Source organism: Trematosphaeria pertusa, assembly GCF_010094035.1.
Source record: "Trematosphaeria pertusa strain CBS 122368 unplaced genomic scaffold BU26scaffold_1, whole genome shotgun sequence".
Classification (NCBI taxonomy): Eukaryota; Fungi; Ascomycota; class Dothideomycetes; order Pleosporales; family Trematosphaeriaceae; genus Trematosphaeria; species Trematosphaeria pertusa.
The window spans coordinates 3784406-3803599 of record NW_022987212.1 but is presented as its reverse complement, the minus strand read 5'-3'; the positions used below and the strand labels follow the sequence as shown (position 1 = coordinate 3803599).

Here is a 19194-nt window from a genome sequence, read left to right as displayed (position 1 = left end):
TTTCGTTGAGGCCCGGGTTACCTATGTCGGGGTAGACATTCGAGCATGTCGCAGCTTCAACTACGGAAAGCTTCTCTTAAAGGTCGTCGGTAGGAAAAGATCCAAGACATCCTAGCGTCATCTTCCCTCACCCTTAATCCCTCCCTTTTTCTCACTCGGTCGGTCCACGAAAAGCGTGACCATGAACCCTCATCTGCCAGCACGCAGCCAGTCTCTCCACATCAAGGCTCAGCCTATTCCAAGCTGCACGACTGTCCGTTCCTTCCGCGTGCGCTTCGCATGCCTCCTCCAGCCCTGCCACGGCCCTACTTGCAGTATCTCTCCCCTATAGCTGCACTCAGGAGTGGATAGCCGCATTCGTGCAGTGAAGGCTCCTCTAGTTGTTGATGAGTTCCTTGCTAAGCCCTCTTTAAGACCAAAGTGCCCTGCGACGAGGATATCACTCTCGGAGAGTTCCACGAAAGCACGATCAATAAGGGTAAAAGGTAGCTCAAATGTTCTATGTACCATCAGATGCTGATGGGATCAAATCTACAAAACGCCTTCTAATGCAACATGTATGCTTCTGTACAAAAACATTATACAAGCAAGATGCCGCCTCAGGTATCAAGTACAAAAGCAAGAAGCAAACTACTGAAAGAAAAGAATATGCGCTCTATTCCAGGCCCTGAAGTTTCCGGTACATCTTCTTGTGCTGTTCGAGGAAGAGGAACGTGAGAATGGTATGCGGACCGACGCGTATGAAGCTCGGCACCCAGCCCTTGAACATCCACCGCAGACCCTCCGCTTTTGTTATATCCGTGACAAGCCTGACTATGCCCTTGTGTTCATGGGAACCCATAACCCGGGTCTTGATGACGTCGACTGGCGAACATATTGTTGTGGCTACGAAGCCGGCGAGGAAGGACGCTGTGAAGTGTGTAGTGAGGTTATCTTTCAGGGATGTGCGCTCCAGCAGCAAGCGCTTAAATCCATCGTATGTCGCCAGCTGCCCGACGGTCATAAGAACCGCTCTTGACGAGTTGGGCCATACGCCGCGCCATAGCCTGCCGACACCTTCTTCCCGCGCCATGCGAACCAATCCGTCTACCGCATGCTTGTATTGTCTTCGCTGCTCGGGAGGAAGGGCCGCATCGTGCTGCATCCGTACATTGAGGATGTCTCCGGGGTTTCCGGCGATGCCGCCGAGGAAGCCGGATACGGAGGCCATGGCAACGAGAGACATGAAGGAGGGTTTCTTCTCGGCGGTGGTGACGCGGTCTTTTATCGTTTCGTAGACGCCAAAGCGGGTCATGCTGTAGGTCAATTGGCGCAATATGGAGGCCGAGAGCTACTCAAATGTCAGCGCTCCAATGCGAATGTTCTCGGAACTGCGATCGCATACACCGCGATATAGCCCCATGACGCCATCAGCCTTCGCAACATGCCCAAACATCTGCAGCATGTTCAACCGTACTCCATGGTGTCCTTGCATCTGCAACCTGACCTGAGTTTGTAAGCGGCGCGTCGTCGCGACCGGAGCTTTTCGAACGTACCTTGACTGGTCCACTCGTTAGCGCATTTACTTGGAAAGTACTCAATTGGAGTCTCTAGCTTACCGAGATCTAGAGGATGCGTAAAGCAAGCCGCAAAGCAGCTTGCGCTGCCTCCAAACCAAAAGGGATAGTGTGTAGGCTTCTTCGTCGCATCCTGGCTCTTCTTCAATTCAGGTGCGCTCACCTGCTTCGTCGCGAGGGCCGGCATATCGAAAGATCCAAACTTCGCAGAAGCTGCATGAAGCTTACAGGAGGAGGGTTTATGCCTTAGGAGTCGGGCAGGAAGGGTGTTGAATGGTGAAGTCTAGTACACTGAATTATAAGCTGGCGGACGTCATGGCAAATTCGGCAGTCGGCATTTAGATTTGGGACCGGCTTGGCGTCGCACGCGTTTTGTTGTACGCGACGCTCTTCACAGAGCTTTAACACTACGATTGCATCGCGGAAATGCGGATATGTCCGATATCGACGGCGCTGCGTCGCCAATTGAGCTCGAGAGCTCCGCTGAGGATACAAAGGCCGTTTCTGGCTCCATGGCCGTGGCCTTGTGCGGTGCGATACATTTCTTCAGGTGAGCTCTGATCATGTGACCTCTCCTATGCTCCATCACCCTTCATTGAAGCATACTCTTCCATATCTCCGTCTTCAACGGCCATGTATATGTTCATGCATGTTGTGAGCCTTCTTCTTGGTTAAAGGAGCTTCCTATAATCTTTTGTCCCTTTTGAGTTCCAGTCCCAAAAGTTTGCATCTAAGAATAGGGCCAGGGACTCCACAAGGCCAGGTCAAGGTAGAAGACAGAGTCTACAAAACCGATGAATGGATGAACACACCCTCCTCCATTATATCTGCAATACCACGCCACCTTCACACCCAGCCGGACCATCCGCTTACCATCACTCGGCAGCTCATCGAGTCACGATTTCCAGGCTACAAAACGCACAATGAGCTCTTTCCGGTCGTATCAGTACATCAAAACTTTGACTCCCTGGGCTTCCCTCCGGACCACATTGGACGAAGTAGAACGGATACGTACTATCTAAATAAAGACACTGTTCTCAGAACGCATACGTCCGCACACCAAGCCGACACCTTCCGGGCAAATGAGAGTGAGGGGTACCTTATCAGCGCAGACGTGTACAGGAGAGATGCAATCGACCGAAGCCACTACCCCGTCTTCCACCAGATGGAGGGCGCCAGGACCTGGGACAGGAGAACCGCGGAGAAAGAAGGAAAGACATTAGCACAGCTGGTCTGGGATGACGTGGCGAAGATCCCCAAGCACAATATCGAAGTCGCAGATCCAAACCCTACCATCCACCCCGAGCGAAACCCGCTGCAGGCCACGCATTCAGCAGAAGAGGTCGAAGCTATTGCCGCACATCTTAAGCGAAGCTTAGAGGACGTCGTAGTCGCAATCTTCAATGCCGCCAAGACCGCCTCCGATGCAGGGTCTCCATCAGCCGACGCGGACGAGCCCCTGAAGGTGCGCTGGGTAGAGGCCTACTTCCCCTTCACCTCGCCGTCCTGGGAACTCGAGGTCTTCTGGCAAGGCGACTGGCTGGAAGTGCTGGGCAGCGGCATCGTGCAACAGTCGATCCTCAGCAATGCCGGCGTGCCCGACCGACTAGGCTGGGCCTTTGGCTTGGGACTCGAGCGCATCGCCATGCTGCTCTACTCCATCCCAGACATCCGCCTCTTCTGGAGCACCGACACGCGCTTTCTGTCCCAATTCAGCGCCGTGGCGCCTATCAAACGCTTCGTCCCCTTCAGCAAATACCCCGCTTGCTTCAAGGACGTGAGTTTCTGGCTTAGAACCACGTCCAGCGCCGCGGGAGGCGCTGGCCACCGCGTCTCTCCGTCTGGAATTTCCGCATCCGGCTCTGCATCTGCATCTGCATCTGCAACTGTCTCGGCTATCCCTGGCCAAGCGTTCCACGAAAACGACGTTATGGAGATTGCGAGGGAGGTGTGTGGGGAAGTGGTCGAGGATGTGCGGCTGGTGGATGAATTCGTGCATCCCAAGACGGGCAGGAAGAGTCTTTGCTACAGGGTCAACTACCGCAGCCTGGAGCGCACGCTTACGAATGAGGAGGCCAACGAGCTGCACGAGAGGTTTCGCCAGCAGCTGGTCGACAAGTTGGGCGTGGAGCTACGGTAAAAGTTGGGACGCCTCCTCCCCCGTCTGCAGCACCGATCCGCAATCGCTACACCGACCCTGAACTGGGAATTTCAACGAGACACCGCTCCCCTCCGGCTGGGCAACTTGTAATTTTGGACCTTTATGCTTGTACCATATTTGTACCCATGGTTACTATTCTCTATGTATATGTACCTGCAGAGTACCTTACCGCTTGAGACCCTGCATCTGTAGTTGCTTTGCCCCGCATTTTCGCACCGGGAAAAATGGCCCATAGCTGCAACGCTCAGGCAGCCCTCGACCAAAAATCTGGTCGTGTGGCACCTGCCACCCTCCCTCTTATTATCCAGATCGACTTAATACAGCCATCCTATCTCATGCGGTGCCATAGTCGTATTGCGGGGAAACCTCGCTCGCTACAACCCTCGCCTCCAACATCCATTCATCTGGGGTGTGTGCGTGCACGCCCGCTCCCTGTACGAACACGCTGTGCTGCGAGATCTTCATCCAGTTGGCCAGCTGACTGCCATTGCAGGCAAACTATTGTCTTGGGGCTGCTAGAGCTGCAGAGCTGGCCGGCGATGAATCAGGCTGACACGGACCGTGATGTGCCGGAGAATATTTTAAGTTAGGTAGCACAAGGACGGGATTGCGTTATTGGATTACTGCTCGCGTCCCAGCACCGGGTCAGAGCAAGTTGCATTGACGCTCTCCGCGCTGCGGTATAATTAGCCGTCGAGATGTGGTTCGCGGTCCGGGGAACACGCTTATCGATAGCGACGAGGGACGATGCTGGGTCATATGGTGGCGCTGCTATGGGTGATATACCGGGAGGTTAAGGTGCGATGCGGAAGGGATCATGGGAGATGTCTGGTAACGAATCAGAACGAGACTGGATGAAAAGAGGAGTTCGGTAGATATTTTATGTGAAGCAGCGACAAAACGGAGGGACGAAGGAGGATGGAGACGCCTCGGGAGGGGGACGGAAATATCGAATCAGCGTATGCAGTGTCATCAGACGGTGCGGTGTGGCCCGCCCTGACCGATCAAAGTGCAGGTGCTAGGGACGGAATGCAGCTGCCACGCTGAGGTCCACTATCTTTGCTCGTTCGCATGCAAATACTTCCCATCCCGCGAATCAGTGTAACGACGAAGGTACCCGGGGCTCTCGGCTCCAGGACTTTCCGCTGCGGTGTATATGAGCGATGGGCATCTCGCGTGGTGTACGAACGTTGGAGGACATTTCGGGGTGTACGTCGAATACTGCGGTGTGTTCGTATGCTGCGCTCATGGGGCCGTTCTTACATGCACCATGTGCCTTCAGTAAGGCAGATCGCGAACTCGACTTGAGAAGCAGTCAGGAATCCTGATGCGATCCTAGCGCTTGCGGTGCGCAGAGGGTGAGGTTGGATTCGTTGTCGGCGCTGGGTCCAACACCGAGCATCAGAAGTCCGAAGATCTATATTTTCTCGTCAGCAGACCGAAGAAGGCCGCAGCGCAAAGCTGCAAATCGAAATCGACTTGCAGTGAACGGGGGACGAAGGGGGGAAATTGCGAACCTGTGAGGCATTTCCATCGTATCCAGCTTTGGAAGTAACTGCCAATGGTGGCTGGCAACGGCCCGGCCTGCCTTCATCTTGCGAAGGCTCACGATGTCCTCGACCATCACCATCATCAAAGGTCTATTGGCCAAGAGTATTGCAGGACTGAGAAACGTGACTGTGGAGATTCGAGAATGGTTTCGTTTGGTGTTTCAAGCAAAACGCCGTTCCAAGGTTCCAAGGTCAACGGGCAGAACCGTGCCAGGCAGGGACGTCCCTGTATATTAATTGCGGCGAACTATGATCTCAATCCTGGACCTCAACGGCGTCTCAATGAGGGGCATCGGACCCCCAATCTTAATTCTCTTCGACCAGGCAAGCAATTAACAGGATGAACAGCATCAGACACGCAAAGTGACAGACGAGAGTACCGGGCGTGCCGTTCTCCGAAAAGACAAGGTACGACATGGAGCACGACCACATGAACCCTCTTGGGCCGCGGCGAGAGGGATCTCCAGTAGCCAAAGATAACTGCCCAACGGAGGAGGCAAGCACGAAGAGTCACTGACGGTAGCTCCCGTCGTAGGCCTTTTTGACCGCCTGGAGCGCAACCGAGCAAGGAGGTGAGCGATTGTGATAATATACCGGACTGCATCTGCCTAGCAGGTATGTGGTACGTACCCCTCCATCTGTGACTTGCGTTTGAGGAGCATGACGCTGCTGTAGCGGAGCCGTCTCCCGCCTATGGCGACCACAGACGAGGCTGGGGTGCTTTCGAATGCCAAGGCCGCGATATTCGCTCCTCAGGCGGTCTCGTAATGCAGTGGGGTGCGGGATGTTTCTCAAGGAAATGTTCCTGAGGATCCTGATGTGGTCGTGGCGGGCGGACGGCATAAAGCGGGTTCCTTATATAGAGAATGACTCGAGTATCTCATCTTCGCCGTGGACGCTTCCTTCAAAACTCTGATCGTCTGTATTCGTCTGCTCTAGAACGAGCAACTGTGAGTGGGTTAAGTGTTTCAAGCTGCAATCTGCAGAGTCTCGTCACACCCGTTCCCGTTGTACCGGTACACTTATTGATGAAGAAGAGAGTCTTTTTCGACTAGGAACCTGCCGTATCAGTTCTAGGGACGATAAAGGATCCCTGCAACGACGCAGCCGCAAGATGTGATGTATGCAGGCCGAGCTGTATGTGGGCAAAATTGCTTCTGTCTGCAAAGCAGCAGTTCTGCTTTTGGAAGACACGGCGCCCGTCAGGATGCGAAGGCTTAGTTGAGCTAGAAAACGACACTCAGAGAAGAATGCGTGCTTTGCTCCGTGTAGGCTGTACAAAGGTAGCAAAGGCCGGCTAGGCGGCCGCGGATCGCGCTGCTCTGAAGCTGCGTGAATCAGTGGCAGCAGTCTGTGCGCTAGCGAAAATTGCAGCACTGTCGAAAGCTTGTCATTACCGCGTGCTTGGCGTGCTCTCGAGGCATGACTTGCATCAGGAACGGAGCAGCGGCAGGGGAGCCGAGAGCACGACGAAAATAGGCCGGTGTGTGCGGTGTGGTGTCTGATGTGCGATAGGAAGCGAGGAGGAAGAGTGCAAGACAGCCTCGCGGGATGGAGCGCGGTCGTGAATACTCGTGCTGGGATGGCATCGACCGCTTCCTTCGGCTGCCTAGTGCTCGCAATGCTCGTACCGGGAGCTGGCCTTGCTAAGGTCTTTGCGGAGACGTATTGCTGGAAAAGGTTCCAGAGAAACGGTTTGCCAGCCACAGGATGAAAATGGACGTCTGTTCAATGCAATCTGCTGCCGGCGAGAGGGCAGTTTCTTGGGAACGACGGAAGGGCAGATCCGATCCGCAGAGTGCAGCGCAAATGGCTGGTCTAAACACTTGGGAAGAGCGGGTTCCTGGATGCATCTGCTCTCTTGTCGAGACTACTGCAGACGCAGGTCGCTGAAGCCTTCACAGAGGGGGCGGACGGATTCGGCATGGCGCTGCGGCAGGAGGGGGGCTGGCCGCCAAGAGGACAGCGACGACGGTTGAGGACTCTGGAAGCTTGGCGAGTCTTGATTTTCAGCGAAGTCGCCCAGGAGAGCAAATTTGGGTTTGGAATGGGAAGTGGTTCTGTGCTCCAGGGCTGGTTGGGGGTGTGACGACGTGCTGGTGATGGGCGCGCGACACGAGCAGCCATGCCTATTCAGGGCTGCTACCTTCTCTTATAGCTGCTAGCGTTCGCCGACACCCGCTATAACGACAGCGATGGTTGCTATAGTACATAGAGCACGGCAGCCGGCTCGCGTGCAGTGTGCGCGCTGGAAATTGCCATCTTCATGGGCAGATACCGTTCGCAGCAGCGTCGGGGCCGCAGCCGAAGCAGCAGAGTCGCCATCGGCATGGGTCGGCACCGCCGGACGAGGGCACTCGCAGAGGGCATGACCAACTGCAATTCACGGCTTATTACGGAGTACCTCTAGAAAATTCCGCTGGAGCTGAGGCCGCAGCCACGCTCCTCGTCCGACGGCGGCTTCAACGACGGCAGCGGCCATTGGCCGGCGCTGTGACGTCTCCTCGCGTGGCCGGCCTGGCATAGCCCATGGCCCATGGCGGCAGATCCATCCCGCATCAACGCTCGTTTCGCCGTGCAGACCCTTCGCCCATCGCTCCCCGTCCCTGACGCCGTCCCACCGTCCATCGCGGTCCGCCGCCGACGAGCCCCGTCCGCGACGCTGCGGGCTTCAGTCGGCCCGCTGAGGCATCGGAGTGCGCAACAGCGTGTGAAGACAGACACGAAGAGCTGCCACCACGACTGCGTACCGTGCAGTGCAGAGCCATCCAGACAGCAACCCGTCGGGACAGGACGGCCAGCGCCCGTTGACGAGTCGCCGCAACTGCTATCTCATCTCGTTAGTCACGATGCCGTGCTCCCCGTGCGGCTTTCGTGCCGCTTGCAGCTGCCCACCGCCGAGCCCTGAGCGCTGCGCTAGCCCACCAACCCACCGTCCGCAAAGGCTCGCCCGCCAGCGACGGACGATGCGTTCACTGTACAGTACTGTACCAACCTTGGAAGTGCGCATGCCGCCGTCATGTGCGCCCGCCGATTGCATGCTGCCCGAACCGCGCTCCCCAGCGTGCGTGCTGCAGAACAACGCTGTCCGCCGCCCGCTCGCTCTGCACGCACGCCCGCGCCCGCCAAAGGAGCGCAAATCCGTTGACTCGCCAGGATAAGCATATCTATAATCGACCTCGCCTATAGACAGGGCGCGATGCAGCCGGGTGCAGCGTGGCACACCATCCCTGCCCGCCATGCATGTTCCCCACGAATCGCCAGACATGGGAGGTCAGGCCCGCGTTTCACTGCCAGGCCCGTCTGTCAATCTTTGGATGCGCCCCCGAAAGCCTAGACACCTCGCCTACTATTGGTACCTCCCTTTGGCAGGGTCCTCCTCGCTCCTGCATGTAGCAATAGCGGTTTGAAGGAGCCACACTTAAAGCAACGCATTGCCGTTTTGCCAAACACTACTGCAGGGAACGCCCTCATGTTTGACATGCCCGCCTCCCGAGTCTCACCAACCTTGCACTTCAGACAGTGAGCCACGGCCACTTCAAACAACCGGCCATGACACACATCGCCAATTGCATGCGGCCTGTTGCCGATAAATCTAATGTTTATATACCTCAGGAAACCTCCTCCAACCCATCCGTAAGTTTCTTGGAACACCTCTTCGTCCAAATGAACTACCACCTACCCCGCCGCTCCCAGTCGCTAAGGAACCTCCAGGCCGCCAAAGACTCCAAGGACGCCCTTCACACCTTGGAGAAGAGCCCCTCCATTGTGAGCCTGCAGTCACAGACCAGTGCTTCCAAGTACCAGCTGTGGCCGTCACAACCCTCTCGCAGCCCGGTGGGACTATCACGTCCAACATTGGCTTCGGACAAGCTATCCGCTCTGTCCATGGGCCGCTCTCCCACCTCACTGAGTGATACTGCTATTGCCCCCGAAAGTGTCCCCTTCTGGCAGCGGAGCGGTTCGCTGTCAAGGAGGCGCAAAGTCAGTGTACCGGAGCTCGGCAGCACTATGACAACAGTGCAAGAGATGGCCATTGATTCTCGTAAGTTCCGCTACCAATTGAGTGCATGTGCTAGGTTGACAATATACAGCTACGATTCCAGGACGGCCACCTCTACATGCGAAGGCTTCCACCGAAGCCTTTGGCCATGAAAGGTCTAGCAGTGCTCCCGGCACAAGCTGGAGGACTGGTCCATTCGGTGATGCTCTCATGTCCTGTGTCACTGGCCCTTCACCCGTACCCACCGAGCAGACGACCCCGCCCGCCACTGCAGAGACCCCCAATATCAACAAGTTGGAGGTTCCAAGCGCCCTCGGAAAGCCACTGTCACCCATCCTCAGCCCTGGCGTAAACGCAAAGCCTGCACTGAAAGTGGACACAAACAGCATTCTAGAAGGGATCGAACTTCCACCAGATGTCCCTCCGAAGTCGCCACTAACCGAACGCAAGCCATCCCCGAGCCCTCTCAAGCTCCATTCCAAGTCCAGCAAAACACAGCTGATGACCCCCGCCTCTATCACCACCCCCAGCGGAACCTCGCCTTCCAGCGCCGTGGATTCCAGACGCTCCCCGAATATGGGCCTTCCACTCCCGACCCCTCTATCGGCTATTTCCAATCCCTTCAGCGCGGGCTCGCCCTCGAGCGCAGTCGAACGCCGTGGTTCACCAAGAATTGAGAGGCGAGATCCCATCGCAACGGCCGCTACGTCCCACAACAGGAACATGTCGGAGTCGTCAGTGATGGACCGTGGTCGACCTGTTCGACGGTCGAGCAAGAGGCAACGAAGCCAGACCTGCTCAGAGGCGCCTAGCTCTGACGCATTGCCCCAGGACAATTGGAGGCTACCCAGGGGCATGCCGGTAGCGGAGGCTTCGTTGCGTATGCCCGAAGCTGATAAGGAAGTGTTGCATAAGCAAGCGTACGAACAAGCCGAGAAGTTCGAGGTCCTAAATAAGCGTGACGTCTCATCGCTGTCAAGAGTAAGCGTCCTTCCACCTGGCACTGTCAACCTTTTACTAATTACCTTCCACAGGAGCTCAGGGCGCTCGATGAGCGCTGCGACTACCTCCGCAAGACGTACAAGTCTCTGCGGGCGGGACGCCAGAAGCTCCATGGCCGCATGATCTCATATCTCAAGAGAGGAGAAACGGTCATCTTCTCGCGCGAATCCCTGCTGAAGCAGGAAGAAGCTCTCGCCGAGCTAGATATCTCAATCGATGAGTTCATCCTCAAGCTGGAGCAAGCCGAAAACCGCCGGTTGCGGCTTCGGCAAAAGCTTCTCGAGCACGTTGCCGGTGCCCTGGTCCTCAATCCCCCTTCCCTCCGCGACACGGCCGAAACCACCCCACCCAGGAGCCCCGTGAAGCTTGAGAGCCCCTCCCGAATGGACCGCAAAGACGTTCAGTCGATCAAAATCTACGCCGATGGCCACGTTCTCAGCCTCTTCTCAGACATTGAGCAGGCCATTGGGAAAATGTGCGAACAAGCATGTTGAATGAGGAACGCGAAACGACCATTTCATCCCCAAAAGCGATAAGCCGAAACGGAAACACGGCCTTACGTGGCATCACCATTAATCATCGATGAAACATGCTCTCCAAAAATTTCATTAATTCCTTTCTTCCGTTGTCGTTAGTATGTTATCACGGCTTGTCTATACGTTGGCTTCTTCTCCTGTCTTTTTACGTTGTTGAGGGATTGGCGACATCTTCTTCGCACTTGCGCATTCCTTTCGCCATACATCATTTTCTACATTTGTATCATTTTGCAAGCGATACCCGGGCCTGCATCGTTGAACGCCCGTCACAGCATCTTCAAATTTTCCTTTCTCTATGTTCTTGAGCATGAGGCGAAGTGGAGTTGATGGCTAGGGCGTTTCAAGTGTTCGTTTCCGATTGCCAATGAGAGCAGGAGCATGCATAGTAGCGTATCACGAATCGAGATCCAGGCTTCCTGCAGGGGCCTTTGAATTGAGCAAACGACTTTCCACGCCAAGTATCTTGTCCGAGAAAAAATGAATTTTGTGGCGACCTGTTAGTGACGCCATGGCGTTGTTTCAACGTTGCCCGTTGAAGCCCTCCAGGCGAGGCGATGATGTACACTGGCGACCTGTGCGGGTCGCCTCTCTCTCCGCCATGTAGCAATGTGACGGCACATTTGTAAGAGAATGATGAGCAATTGAGGAGAAGCGGGATTGATTGGCAAGGCCCTCAAACAGCGATGGGGAGGGGTACCAGAGAAAATCAAGAAATTGAATAATTAAAGTGGCTGCGGAGAGCCCGGCCTGAGGATGCGAGGATTCATGGTGCTGTAGCTCGTCTCATGTTCTGCGCGGGACGGGTCCCGGTCACCGAAGAGGTCCGCAGGCAGCACAGCGCCATTCTCCGGCGGGATGGATCAAGATGCTTCACACGATGCCTTATCCGAGTGATATTGATTAGATTCTCCTTGGCGTGAAAGTGGGGTAGAGCAGTCCCCCCGTCACTCTCTTATCGATTCTCTGTCTTCACTCCCCCGGGCGGAAGAGCCAAGCTTGAGGATGGTCTTTGGGCGAGCAGCTGAAATGAAGCCGGTGGGAGAAATTTGCTTCCCGAAGCGAGGAGTGGTGTTTCAAACGTCGTCCGTGAAGCACCTCGCTTATTCCCTGTGGCTTGTTCCTTCCCCTGTCTCCGGAGAAACTGTTATTCCGGCCGGCGCGGGGCCCAGGCCCGTGCTTGCCTATTGCGTAGAACATCAGTTTTTTTCTGCTTCGAGTGCTGCTTCCAGTCTTCAACATGTGAGCGCACCAGACATCGCCAACCATGGCCACCAACAGCATCAAACTTCTCACTGGCAATAGCCATCCCCAGCTAGCTAAGCTGGTAGCCGACAGGTACGAAAATGAGCCCTTCTACTAGACTTTGCGCGCGTCGAGTCACTCGACTCCACGCTTCTTGACCAAGCTTCAGCAGCTTGCGCATAAAGGTCTTCCTTCATTCCTTCCTGCAATGGATACATCGGTTATGCGTCAAGAGTCGGTCATGCTCCGTCAGATCTCAATGGCTTCGCCAAAGCTGGCGATCATCCACGGCAGATGGGTGGACATGCCCTTGGAACGCCGAGCATTATCGCTAACCCGATCACCAGGCTCGGAATAGAACTCACCAAAATTCTGGTCCTCCAGTACTCCAACCAGGAGACATCCGTGACCATCGGTGAATCCGTCAGAGATGAAGATGGTACGCCCACCTCCGGATCCTGACCCTCCATCGCATCACACTCCCTTCTGGAGTAAGCGCACTAGCTGACCGCTTGCCCCAGTCTTCATACTGCAGTCGACGCCACCGGGCGACATCAATGACGCCCTTATGGAACTCCTCATCATGATCAATGCCTGCAAGACGGCATCCGCGCGCCGCATAACCGCCGTGATACCCAACTTCCCATACGCGCGTCAGGACAAGAAGGACAAGTCGCGAGCTCCGATCACGGCCAAGCTGATGGCGAACATGCTGCAAACCGCGGGCTGCAACCACGTAATCACCATGGACCTACACGCCAGCCAGATCCAGGGCTTCTTCAATGTCCCGGTAGATAATCTCTACGCGGAGCCAAGCACCCTCAGGTGGATACGGGAGCACCTCAATGTAAAGGACTGTGTCATAGTCAGTCCCGATGCAGGAGGCGCAAAAAGGTACGTATCAACCTTTTTAGGCTGGGTTGGGCGTTCGGATTAGTGTCCAGCTAGCTGGGAGTTACTTCAGCTCTCAGGGCTGTCGATCACTCAGCTGAGACTGCTTCCGGAACACCTGCCTCTGCGAAGTGAGTATACTAACTCGTAGCCAGGGCGACTTCAATAGCAGATGGCCTTGATCTAGGATTCGCACTTATCCACAAAGAGCGTGCTCGTCCTAACGAGGTTTCGAAAATGGTCCTTGTTGGAGATGTCAAAGATCGCACCGCCATCATCGTGGACGACATGGCAGACACCTGTGGTACGCTAGTGAAGGCCGCCGACGTCGTGATCCAACACGGGGCTAAGGACGCCATTGCCATTGTCACCCACGGAATCTTGAGCGGGAACGCCATCGACGCCCTGAACGGCAGCAAGCTGAAGAAGGTTGTCGTTACCAATACAGTCCCGCATGCAGAGAAGAAGGAACGCTGCGACCGCCTTGAGACCATCGACATCAGTCCTACTGTGAGTAACGCGATCAAACATGTACCAAGAGTCTTACTAATATCGGATTCAGCTCGCGGAAGCCTGCAGGCGGACGCACAATGGCGAGAGCGTATCTTTCCTATTCAAGCATGCGCCTGTGGACTGATGGCTGACCGAAGATCCGTTAGATCCTCGGGCTCCGCTTGCTATAGAGGGGGAATGTGACATTTGGCGTTCTTTTGCTTCTCTGCACGATCTCGGCATATTTCTTTTCACGATTGCCGCAAAGTTATCTGCAGTCGTGAGGAGAGAGTTTGGACGAAAGCTCTAGTTCCCGGCGTTATTTCCCATTGAGGTGCATGTCCCCCTGAGGGCTAACAGCAATGGTATGCGGAGCGGGAGGGACCGCGTGAAGAATGCGTACGAAAATAATGGTGGTGGCGCATGCATTAGGGCAACTGTACGCTAAGGATGCAGAATTGCGTTCATGTCTGACACTCATGCCTCGTGCTGTGGTTCAGGTGTCACAAACAATTAGGTTTGCGTCGACTCATGTCTTTGCATGACCTGCATAGCCGCAGACATGCTAACTTCTCTTTAGTTCGAAATGGCGAAACTCTACTATTAGGCGATGGACTAGGCCAAAAGCACAACGGAGAATCTTTCCGGTAAAAGTATCGGGTATAGTGAGCATATTTTATGGTTCGAGCCCAATGCTGAGGCTTCGCCTGTTCTCGTTTTAGCTATCCTCACCACGTGCACGACAGCTTGTCTCACTAAACCATACGCAGCAGAACCGGCGATGGCCTCACAGATGCGCACTTTCGCTATCTTGTCGTCGAGCGAACCCCGTCTCGGATTCTACAGATTTTGCGACAATCCGAATTATTCCCGGCACACGGCCCTTTCGCATCGCACGGCGGACGGACCTCACGAGTATACAGGCAATCCTTGACTCTCTTCATCATGCCAAGCTTTTATTCTCCTTACGATTTCGCCATTGCTGTCTCCACTCTGCTCCACGTGGACTCCTTGCGTCCCTCAGGGCCCGGGCCAAGTAAAAGGGCGGATTGCGACATGTTGCGGCGCGACTCCGGTGCGAAGCCGATCGGGGTGCTGCTTCATCGGGGATCGGCCCGAAAGTATAGATAGGCCAACTTCACCATCGCCTTTGGTTTTATTTTTGGTGAACGGCCGTTGTTTTGGGGTCTGAGGGGTACGGCTGAGACCGGATAGGCTTGATGTGATGGGATGTGATGGGATGTGACGATCGGGAAGGGCAAGGAGACATGGATGCGTTGGGTAGTTTTGAGAGCGGAGTGGTGTGGAGTAGAGCGGGGATCAGGATCGGATGTGGGGATCCATCGTCGGAGACAAAAGTAGGCTGCGCTACATAGTGTTTCAATGCGTGGGCGCCCGTTGGGCGTCATGTTGGAGGGTTTTGAGATCTGTGGTTGGGTAGTGATATGGCGTGAGAGGGGAGAAGGGCCGAACTGAGTTGAGCTCCGCGGAGTGGGAGGGGTAGGCTCGATGCTGGGTGGTTATTGATAGTGACATATGGGTGTTCGGCTCAGTTGCTTGATCGATGGTAGGTGAGAAGGTTGGAGAGTGCAATGGCATTCTACGAGAGAGAGACATAGGTGCTGCGCCCCAGAGAAACACACCCAGGATCCTCGGCCGCTCAATGTACAGGAGTGTCCGGGATAGAAAGCGTAGTAAAACTCCAAGTTTGTCCACCGTCTATCGTCGACATTTTCCCACCGGTCGCGTTATACTGCCAGTTTCCGCTATGCCCGAAGTTCTGATCGGCCTTGTTCAGCGTGATGGAAATATCCTCCCAGCCTAGATACACATCTCTTAGCCACCACCTCAATTCATCGAATCACAGGGATGTTGAGTGAAACTTGAGGACCTACTGTGCGCTGGAGCAGCGGCACACGTGCCAGATGCACACTCGATCGAGACGTAGAATATCGTCCCGTGCTGTCCCTTGCCTGTAAAGCTGCTATCAGTCGGGTCCTGCAAATTCCAAGAACGGCCGCTCCACTCCCAAACCAAGTCTTGGGACGTACTCGTCGAGATGTTAGACACCAGCTTGTCATTGAGATACAGGTTCTGGTCCCATAGATTCGTCTGTGGGTTCAACTTGTCTGCGGGTTGCGTTAGTTGTGACGTACCAACAACAGGAGTAAAAGACAAGTCCTATGTACAATGTGTCTTGACCCGAGACCCTGGAGGGGTCATTATCGGTGCGCCGTTTTGCGGATTCGTGGAGCCTGGTCACGATCGATGCCGTGTCAGCTCCTTCTAGTGGGATTGCTCAAGCAGGTAGGTATATGAACAGTCTATCCGCACCTACGAGTGTATATGCGAAGCTACACCAGTTGCGTCCGAGGTTGGGGCAGTATCCGCTGTGCGCCAGGCGGCTTAGCTTAGCTACACGTACGTCCTTATGACCTTTACATTCCGCATCATACACACCTGCTTGGGGAGTTCTGCGTAACACCTTGGAGAAAGTCCCGTTTGTCCATCATAATGGCGCTCCACAAGGCGACATCTCCTGTGATGGGGTTGGGGACGTTTCCAACGACGAGCGTCGCGGCGGCTTCTTGGATCCAGGTACCGCTTTTGGCAGTGAGAGTGATGACATCGAGGTTGGCGTGGCTTTGGGGGAGGAGCGTTGAGAGGACGGTAATAGCTGCGTAGGAGATGCTCTTCATGGCGGTGATTCTTTGGGTTGAATGTTTGCTTGGATGAGGTGTCTGTCTATGTTGTTAAGGTGTACGATAACCTGTCCTGCGCGAGAGGGATACTCCAAAGAAGATATTTCCACAAACGGCTGGGAACGCGGTTATATGAAATGAGCCTTGTAACTGTCGCGCCGACGTCTAGGTATATTGACGCGCTTAATAGCAGACCCCATTTCCCCGCCCAGGTAGCAGGTTTCTTATTGGGAAATTGTCGTGAGCTAAAGAAGAGGAGTATGCCTGCCTTGTTTAATTGATTATATCCCATGTAAAGTAGAAGCTTGCGTAACGCGGATAAAAGCCTAAACAACCTTGGAAGTATTTACGCAATTCCCAAAGGGAAATTTTTGCACGAACCACGCAAGCAAAAGCCCATGAGAATACTACTTTGAGTGCAGTTCTTGCTTCTGTTAAGTGGTCAGCGGAAGGTTCACATAAGGCGCGGGGCAACGCACGCGTCACACACACCATAACCACGCGGCCATCTGGTTGAATCCGATCTCAGCAAGGCCATAGGGAAGAAAGCCTCCGTTTTGTCACTCCCTCGGTTCCAAAATCTACAACAAAGCGGAATCTCGTGTGTAGTAAACCGAAAGGACATAATTGCTGCCGTAAGGTCCCAGTTTTCCTTTCCCTTTTTGCACTCCACCAACGCCTCTTGTCATATCGAATGCTTTGACAATGGGGGTAGAATGTTCAGGGGTCTGAAAAAGTCCATAGACAAGGCCGGCTTGTTTAGCTACTCCGTGCAGTGGCCTTTGGTATTCCAGAGACCCTGCCGACGGACCAAGGACTGTTCGCCCGGTTTCCTGGTCGCTGGGCTTCAACTAAAGGAAAAGCTACTATGCTCCGATTGTGTAGGGAAATGAGCTTCAGGACCTTGATTCTTGAAGCTGTGTTTATGGCTATGCCTGCTATCAGTCCAGCCCGAAGAATTGGCTTCCATGCACGCACCCCGTCACCCGTCTGTTCTCGGGAAAGAAACAAGAAGCAAGAAACGTATACGTGATATCCTGCTCATCCGTCCATTTGACTCTGAAGAATGAGCTTCCCCACCCCGATGTGTAAGGTCTAGTGAAACGGTGATTCCATGGCTAGCGTCTCTCCACTATGTAACCCATTCTCTTTCCAGCCGAAAGCGGCGGCCATATATGCACATACCATCGTACAGTTATAATGTGTTACACCTATCATTTGCAGTACGTCCCTCTCATACCTCTTCATACCCCCTCATAGCTTCTGTCCCCCTCCTCTCGATATAATACCCCGGATCTGGCCGCCTCGCAGCGCGCATCTGCTCTTTCGTCATCGCGTGCTCCACCTCCTTCACATCCACAAGCTCCTTTATCCTCATTATCTGGCCGGCGACGGATTGGCTGACTGGGTAGTAGACAGTCGTCATGCGCTTGCGGAGGCCGAGGGCTTTGAGGACGCCCTGGGTTTTCGGCGGGAGGCCGATGCCCGAGCGCATCAGAGTGATTCGGAAGTACGACATGGCGAGGGTACGGTTTGATTGCGTTCGCGTATGGAGGGTTTATGAACGGTGGCTAGGATAATCGAGGGCCGCTTGCGCTGGATGCGTTTGGTGGTAGAGGCTGGCGGATCTGTTCAAAAGTCAATTGACCCATCGCATCTTAATTCAAAATGCTTTCGTACGGTTGCCGCGTATACTAACAATGGTGGGTCGTTTGCGCGATGGCGGGAGTTGTCGTGAACTTTTCGAGGTCGAGCGACGAGAAAGATGATCCATCCCATTTGGGACTAGCGCCATTCGCGGAACAAAAGCCGATCCACATGCCCGGAACCCTCACTCCTTCCGACTCCCGTCCATGCCTTGCCTCAGGAATCTAAAGATCAAAGCCTAGTCATCCTTGTTGGTCAGAGTAGCGGTGAGTCGCGGTTGACAGGTGTCCAGAAGAAGCCGCATGCACCCTTCCGTGCCTTTCGCACTCTGCTGCAGCCTCCCTCGATCTTCCGTGGATCAGGATTGTCAACCGTTGACTCGGAAGGCTCCGCACGTTGAGGCCTACATGCGGTGAGTCTCGTCGTCAATCGGCGAATAGGGTACCTTGACGCTTGGTATGGCCACTTCGAGTACGTATCCGTTTGCCTGTGCAACCTGCCACTCAAAGAGGAGCAAGGAAGAGTGCAGGGCGGCGAAAATGACGAGCTATTCAGTCAAACAGCGTATGTGAAATGATTTTCCAGGTCCAATTGGTGCTATCTCGCGGTTAAGAGCGATAACTGCGGGGAGGCTCACTCAGTTTACGATGTCTCAGTCTGTTCGCTCTTGTCATTTCCTCCTTAGCCCCGTATCTCCATGTCTGCTTTGTTTGGCTCTCATTCTCAGCCAAGCATGGAAGTGGTTTCTTTCGTCCTTTCTAGTACTGGAGTAGTGGCATATATGAGCAAGATTGACAGTCACGAGCACCCACGCTCACACGTATAGCCTAAGACGAGCTTCCAGACGCTTCAAGCATGGATCTCCAAGATCTCCTTGTCTTGTACACGCTTCTGCTAGGATCCGAGTGTCCGGACGCTATCTGCGCACCAAACGGCTAACAGTGGAGAATCCCAGTGCCACTCGGACCTCTGACATCCTGTAGAACAAGACACCAATCGTCTTCCGTCCTCTTGGGTTCCCGACCTAAGTATGTATCCGACAGGACGCTTCGGTTACTCTGCTCGGGGCAGACTTCTTGCATGCCGACGCTTCAACGCGTCTGCCTTTCTTTGTCCTTCTCCTCATGTTCGGACGAGCGCGTTTGGCAGCCTTGTGTTCCCGTCGGCTTGTGGAGTCTCGAGTTGTAAACGTAGACTGCCGCCTACGGGAGGAAATATGACAAGAGCAAGTTTTGGAATGGACCTTCGACACCGGTTGAATGGCACACTTCACCGCTTGTTTTTCAGTGGGCTATTTAGGTGGGCAGGATAGCTAGTTTTGATGGAGCTTTTCACCATATCTCTGATTTCGTTCCGAACGAACATTATCCAGAGCTATCTTCATCCGCTCTTGATCTATACATCGCATCTCC

The 19194-nt window shown here is 54.5% G+C and overlaps 6 protein-coding genes across 6 annotated transcripts; 3 read left to right on the top strand and 3 right to left on the bottom strand.

The window, feature by feature from the left end:
• Positions 1 to 484: 484 nt before the first annotated feature.
• Positions 485 to 1853, bottom strand: BU26DRAFT_536903 (mitochondrial carrier). The gene is made up of 3 exons (XM_033831380.1): positions 1594 to 1853; positions 1385 to 1486; positions 485 to 1330 (listed from the first exon to the last, which is right to left on the bottom strand). The coding sequence occupies exons 1-3, from the start codon at positions 1741 to 1743 to the stop codon at positions 656 to 658; spliced, it is 927 nt and encodes a 308-aa protein (XP_033691970.1). The 5' UTR covers positions 1744 to 1853; the 3' UTR covers positions 485 to 655.
• A 124-nt stretch (positions 1854 to 1977) lies between these two features.
• Positions 1978 to 4110, top strand: BU26DRAFT_513695 (phenylalanyl-tRNA synthetase mitochondrial precursor). Its single transcript, XM_033827678.1, has one exon. The coding sequence runs from the start codon at positions 2359 to 2361 to the stop codon at positions 3694 to 3696; it is 1338 nt and encodes a 445-aa protein (XP_033691969.1). The 5' UTR covers positions 1978 to 2358; the 3' UTR covers positions 3697 to 4110.
• A 4672-nt stretch (positions 4111 to 8782) lies between these two features.
• BU26DRAFT_536901 (uncharacterized protein) lies at positions 8783 to 11247 on the top strand. Its single transcript, XM_033831379.1, has 3 exons — positions 8783 to 9312; positions 9362 to 10251; positions 10305 to 11247. Exons 1-3 carry the CDS (start codon positions 8820 to 8822, stop codon positions 10764 to 10766), a joined length of 1845 nt encoding a protein of 614 aa, XP_033691968.1. The 5' UTR covers positions 8783 to 8819; the 3' UTR covers positions 10767 to 11247.
• A 782-nt stretch (positions 11248 to 12029) lies between these two features.
• Positions 12030 to 13703, top strand: BU26DRAFT_32859 (ribose-phosphate pyrophosphokinase-like protein 1). The gene is made up of 5 exons (XM_033822152.1): positions 12030 to 12143; positions 12398 to 12489; positions 12572 to 12944; positions 13097 to 13451; positions 13504 to 13703. The coding sequence occupies exons 1-5, from the start codon at positions 12073 to 12075 to the stop codon at positions 13576 to 13578; spliced, it is 966 nt and encodes a 321-aa protein (XP_033691967.1). The 5' UTR covers positions 12030 to 12072; the 3' UTR covers positions 13579 to 13703.
• A 1390-nt stretch (positions 13704 to 15093) lies between these two features.
• On the bottom strand, positions 15094 to 16174 carry BU26DRAFT_536899 (uncharacterized protein; the record flags this gene model as incomplete). Its single annotated transcript, XM_033831378.1, has 6 exons — positions 15894 to 16174; positions 15768 to 15823; positions 15623 to 15688; positions 15485 to 15562; positions 15329 to 15406; positions 15094 to 15254 (listed from the first exon to the last, which is right to left on the bottom strand). Exons 1-6 carry the CDS (start codon positions 16130 to 16132, stop codon positions 15094 to 15096), a joined length of 678 nt encoding a protein of 225 aa, XP_033691966.1. The 5' UTR covers positions 16133 to 16174.
• A 783-nt stretch (positions 16175 to 16957) lies between these two features.
• Positions 16958 to 17828, bottom strand: BU26DRAFT_446108 (50S ribosomal protein-like protein L30). The gene is made up of 2 exons (XM_033824608.1): positions 17816 to 17828; positions 16958 to 17763 (listed from the first exon to the last, which is right to left on the bottom strand). The coding sequence occupies exon 2, from the start codon at positions 17652 to 17654 to the stop codon at positions 17370 to 17372; it is 285 nt and encodes a 94-aa protein (XP_033691965.1). The 5' UTR covers positions 17655 to 17763; positions 17816 to 17828; the 3' UTR covers positions 16958 to 17369.
• Positions 17829 to 19194: the final 1366 nt, after the last annotated feature.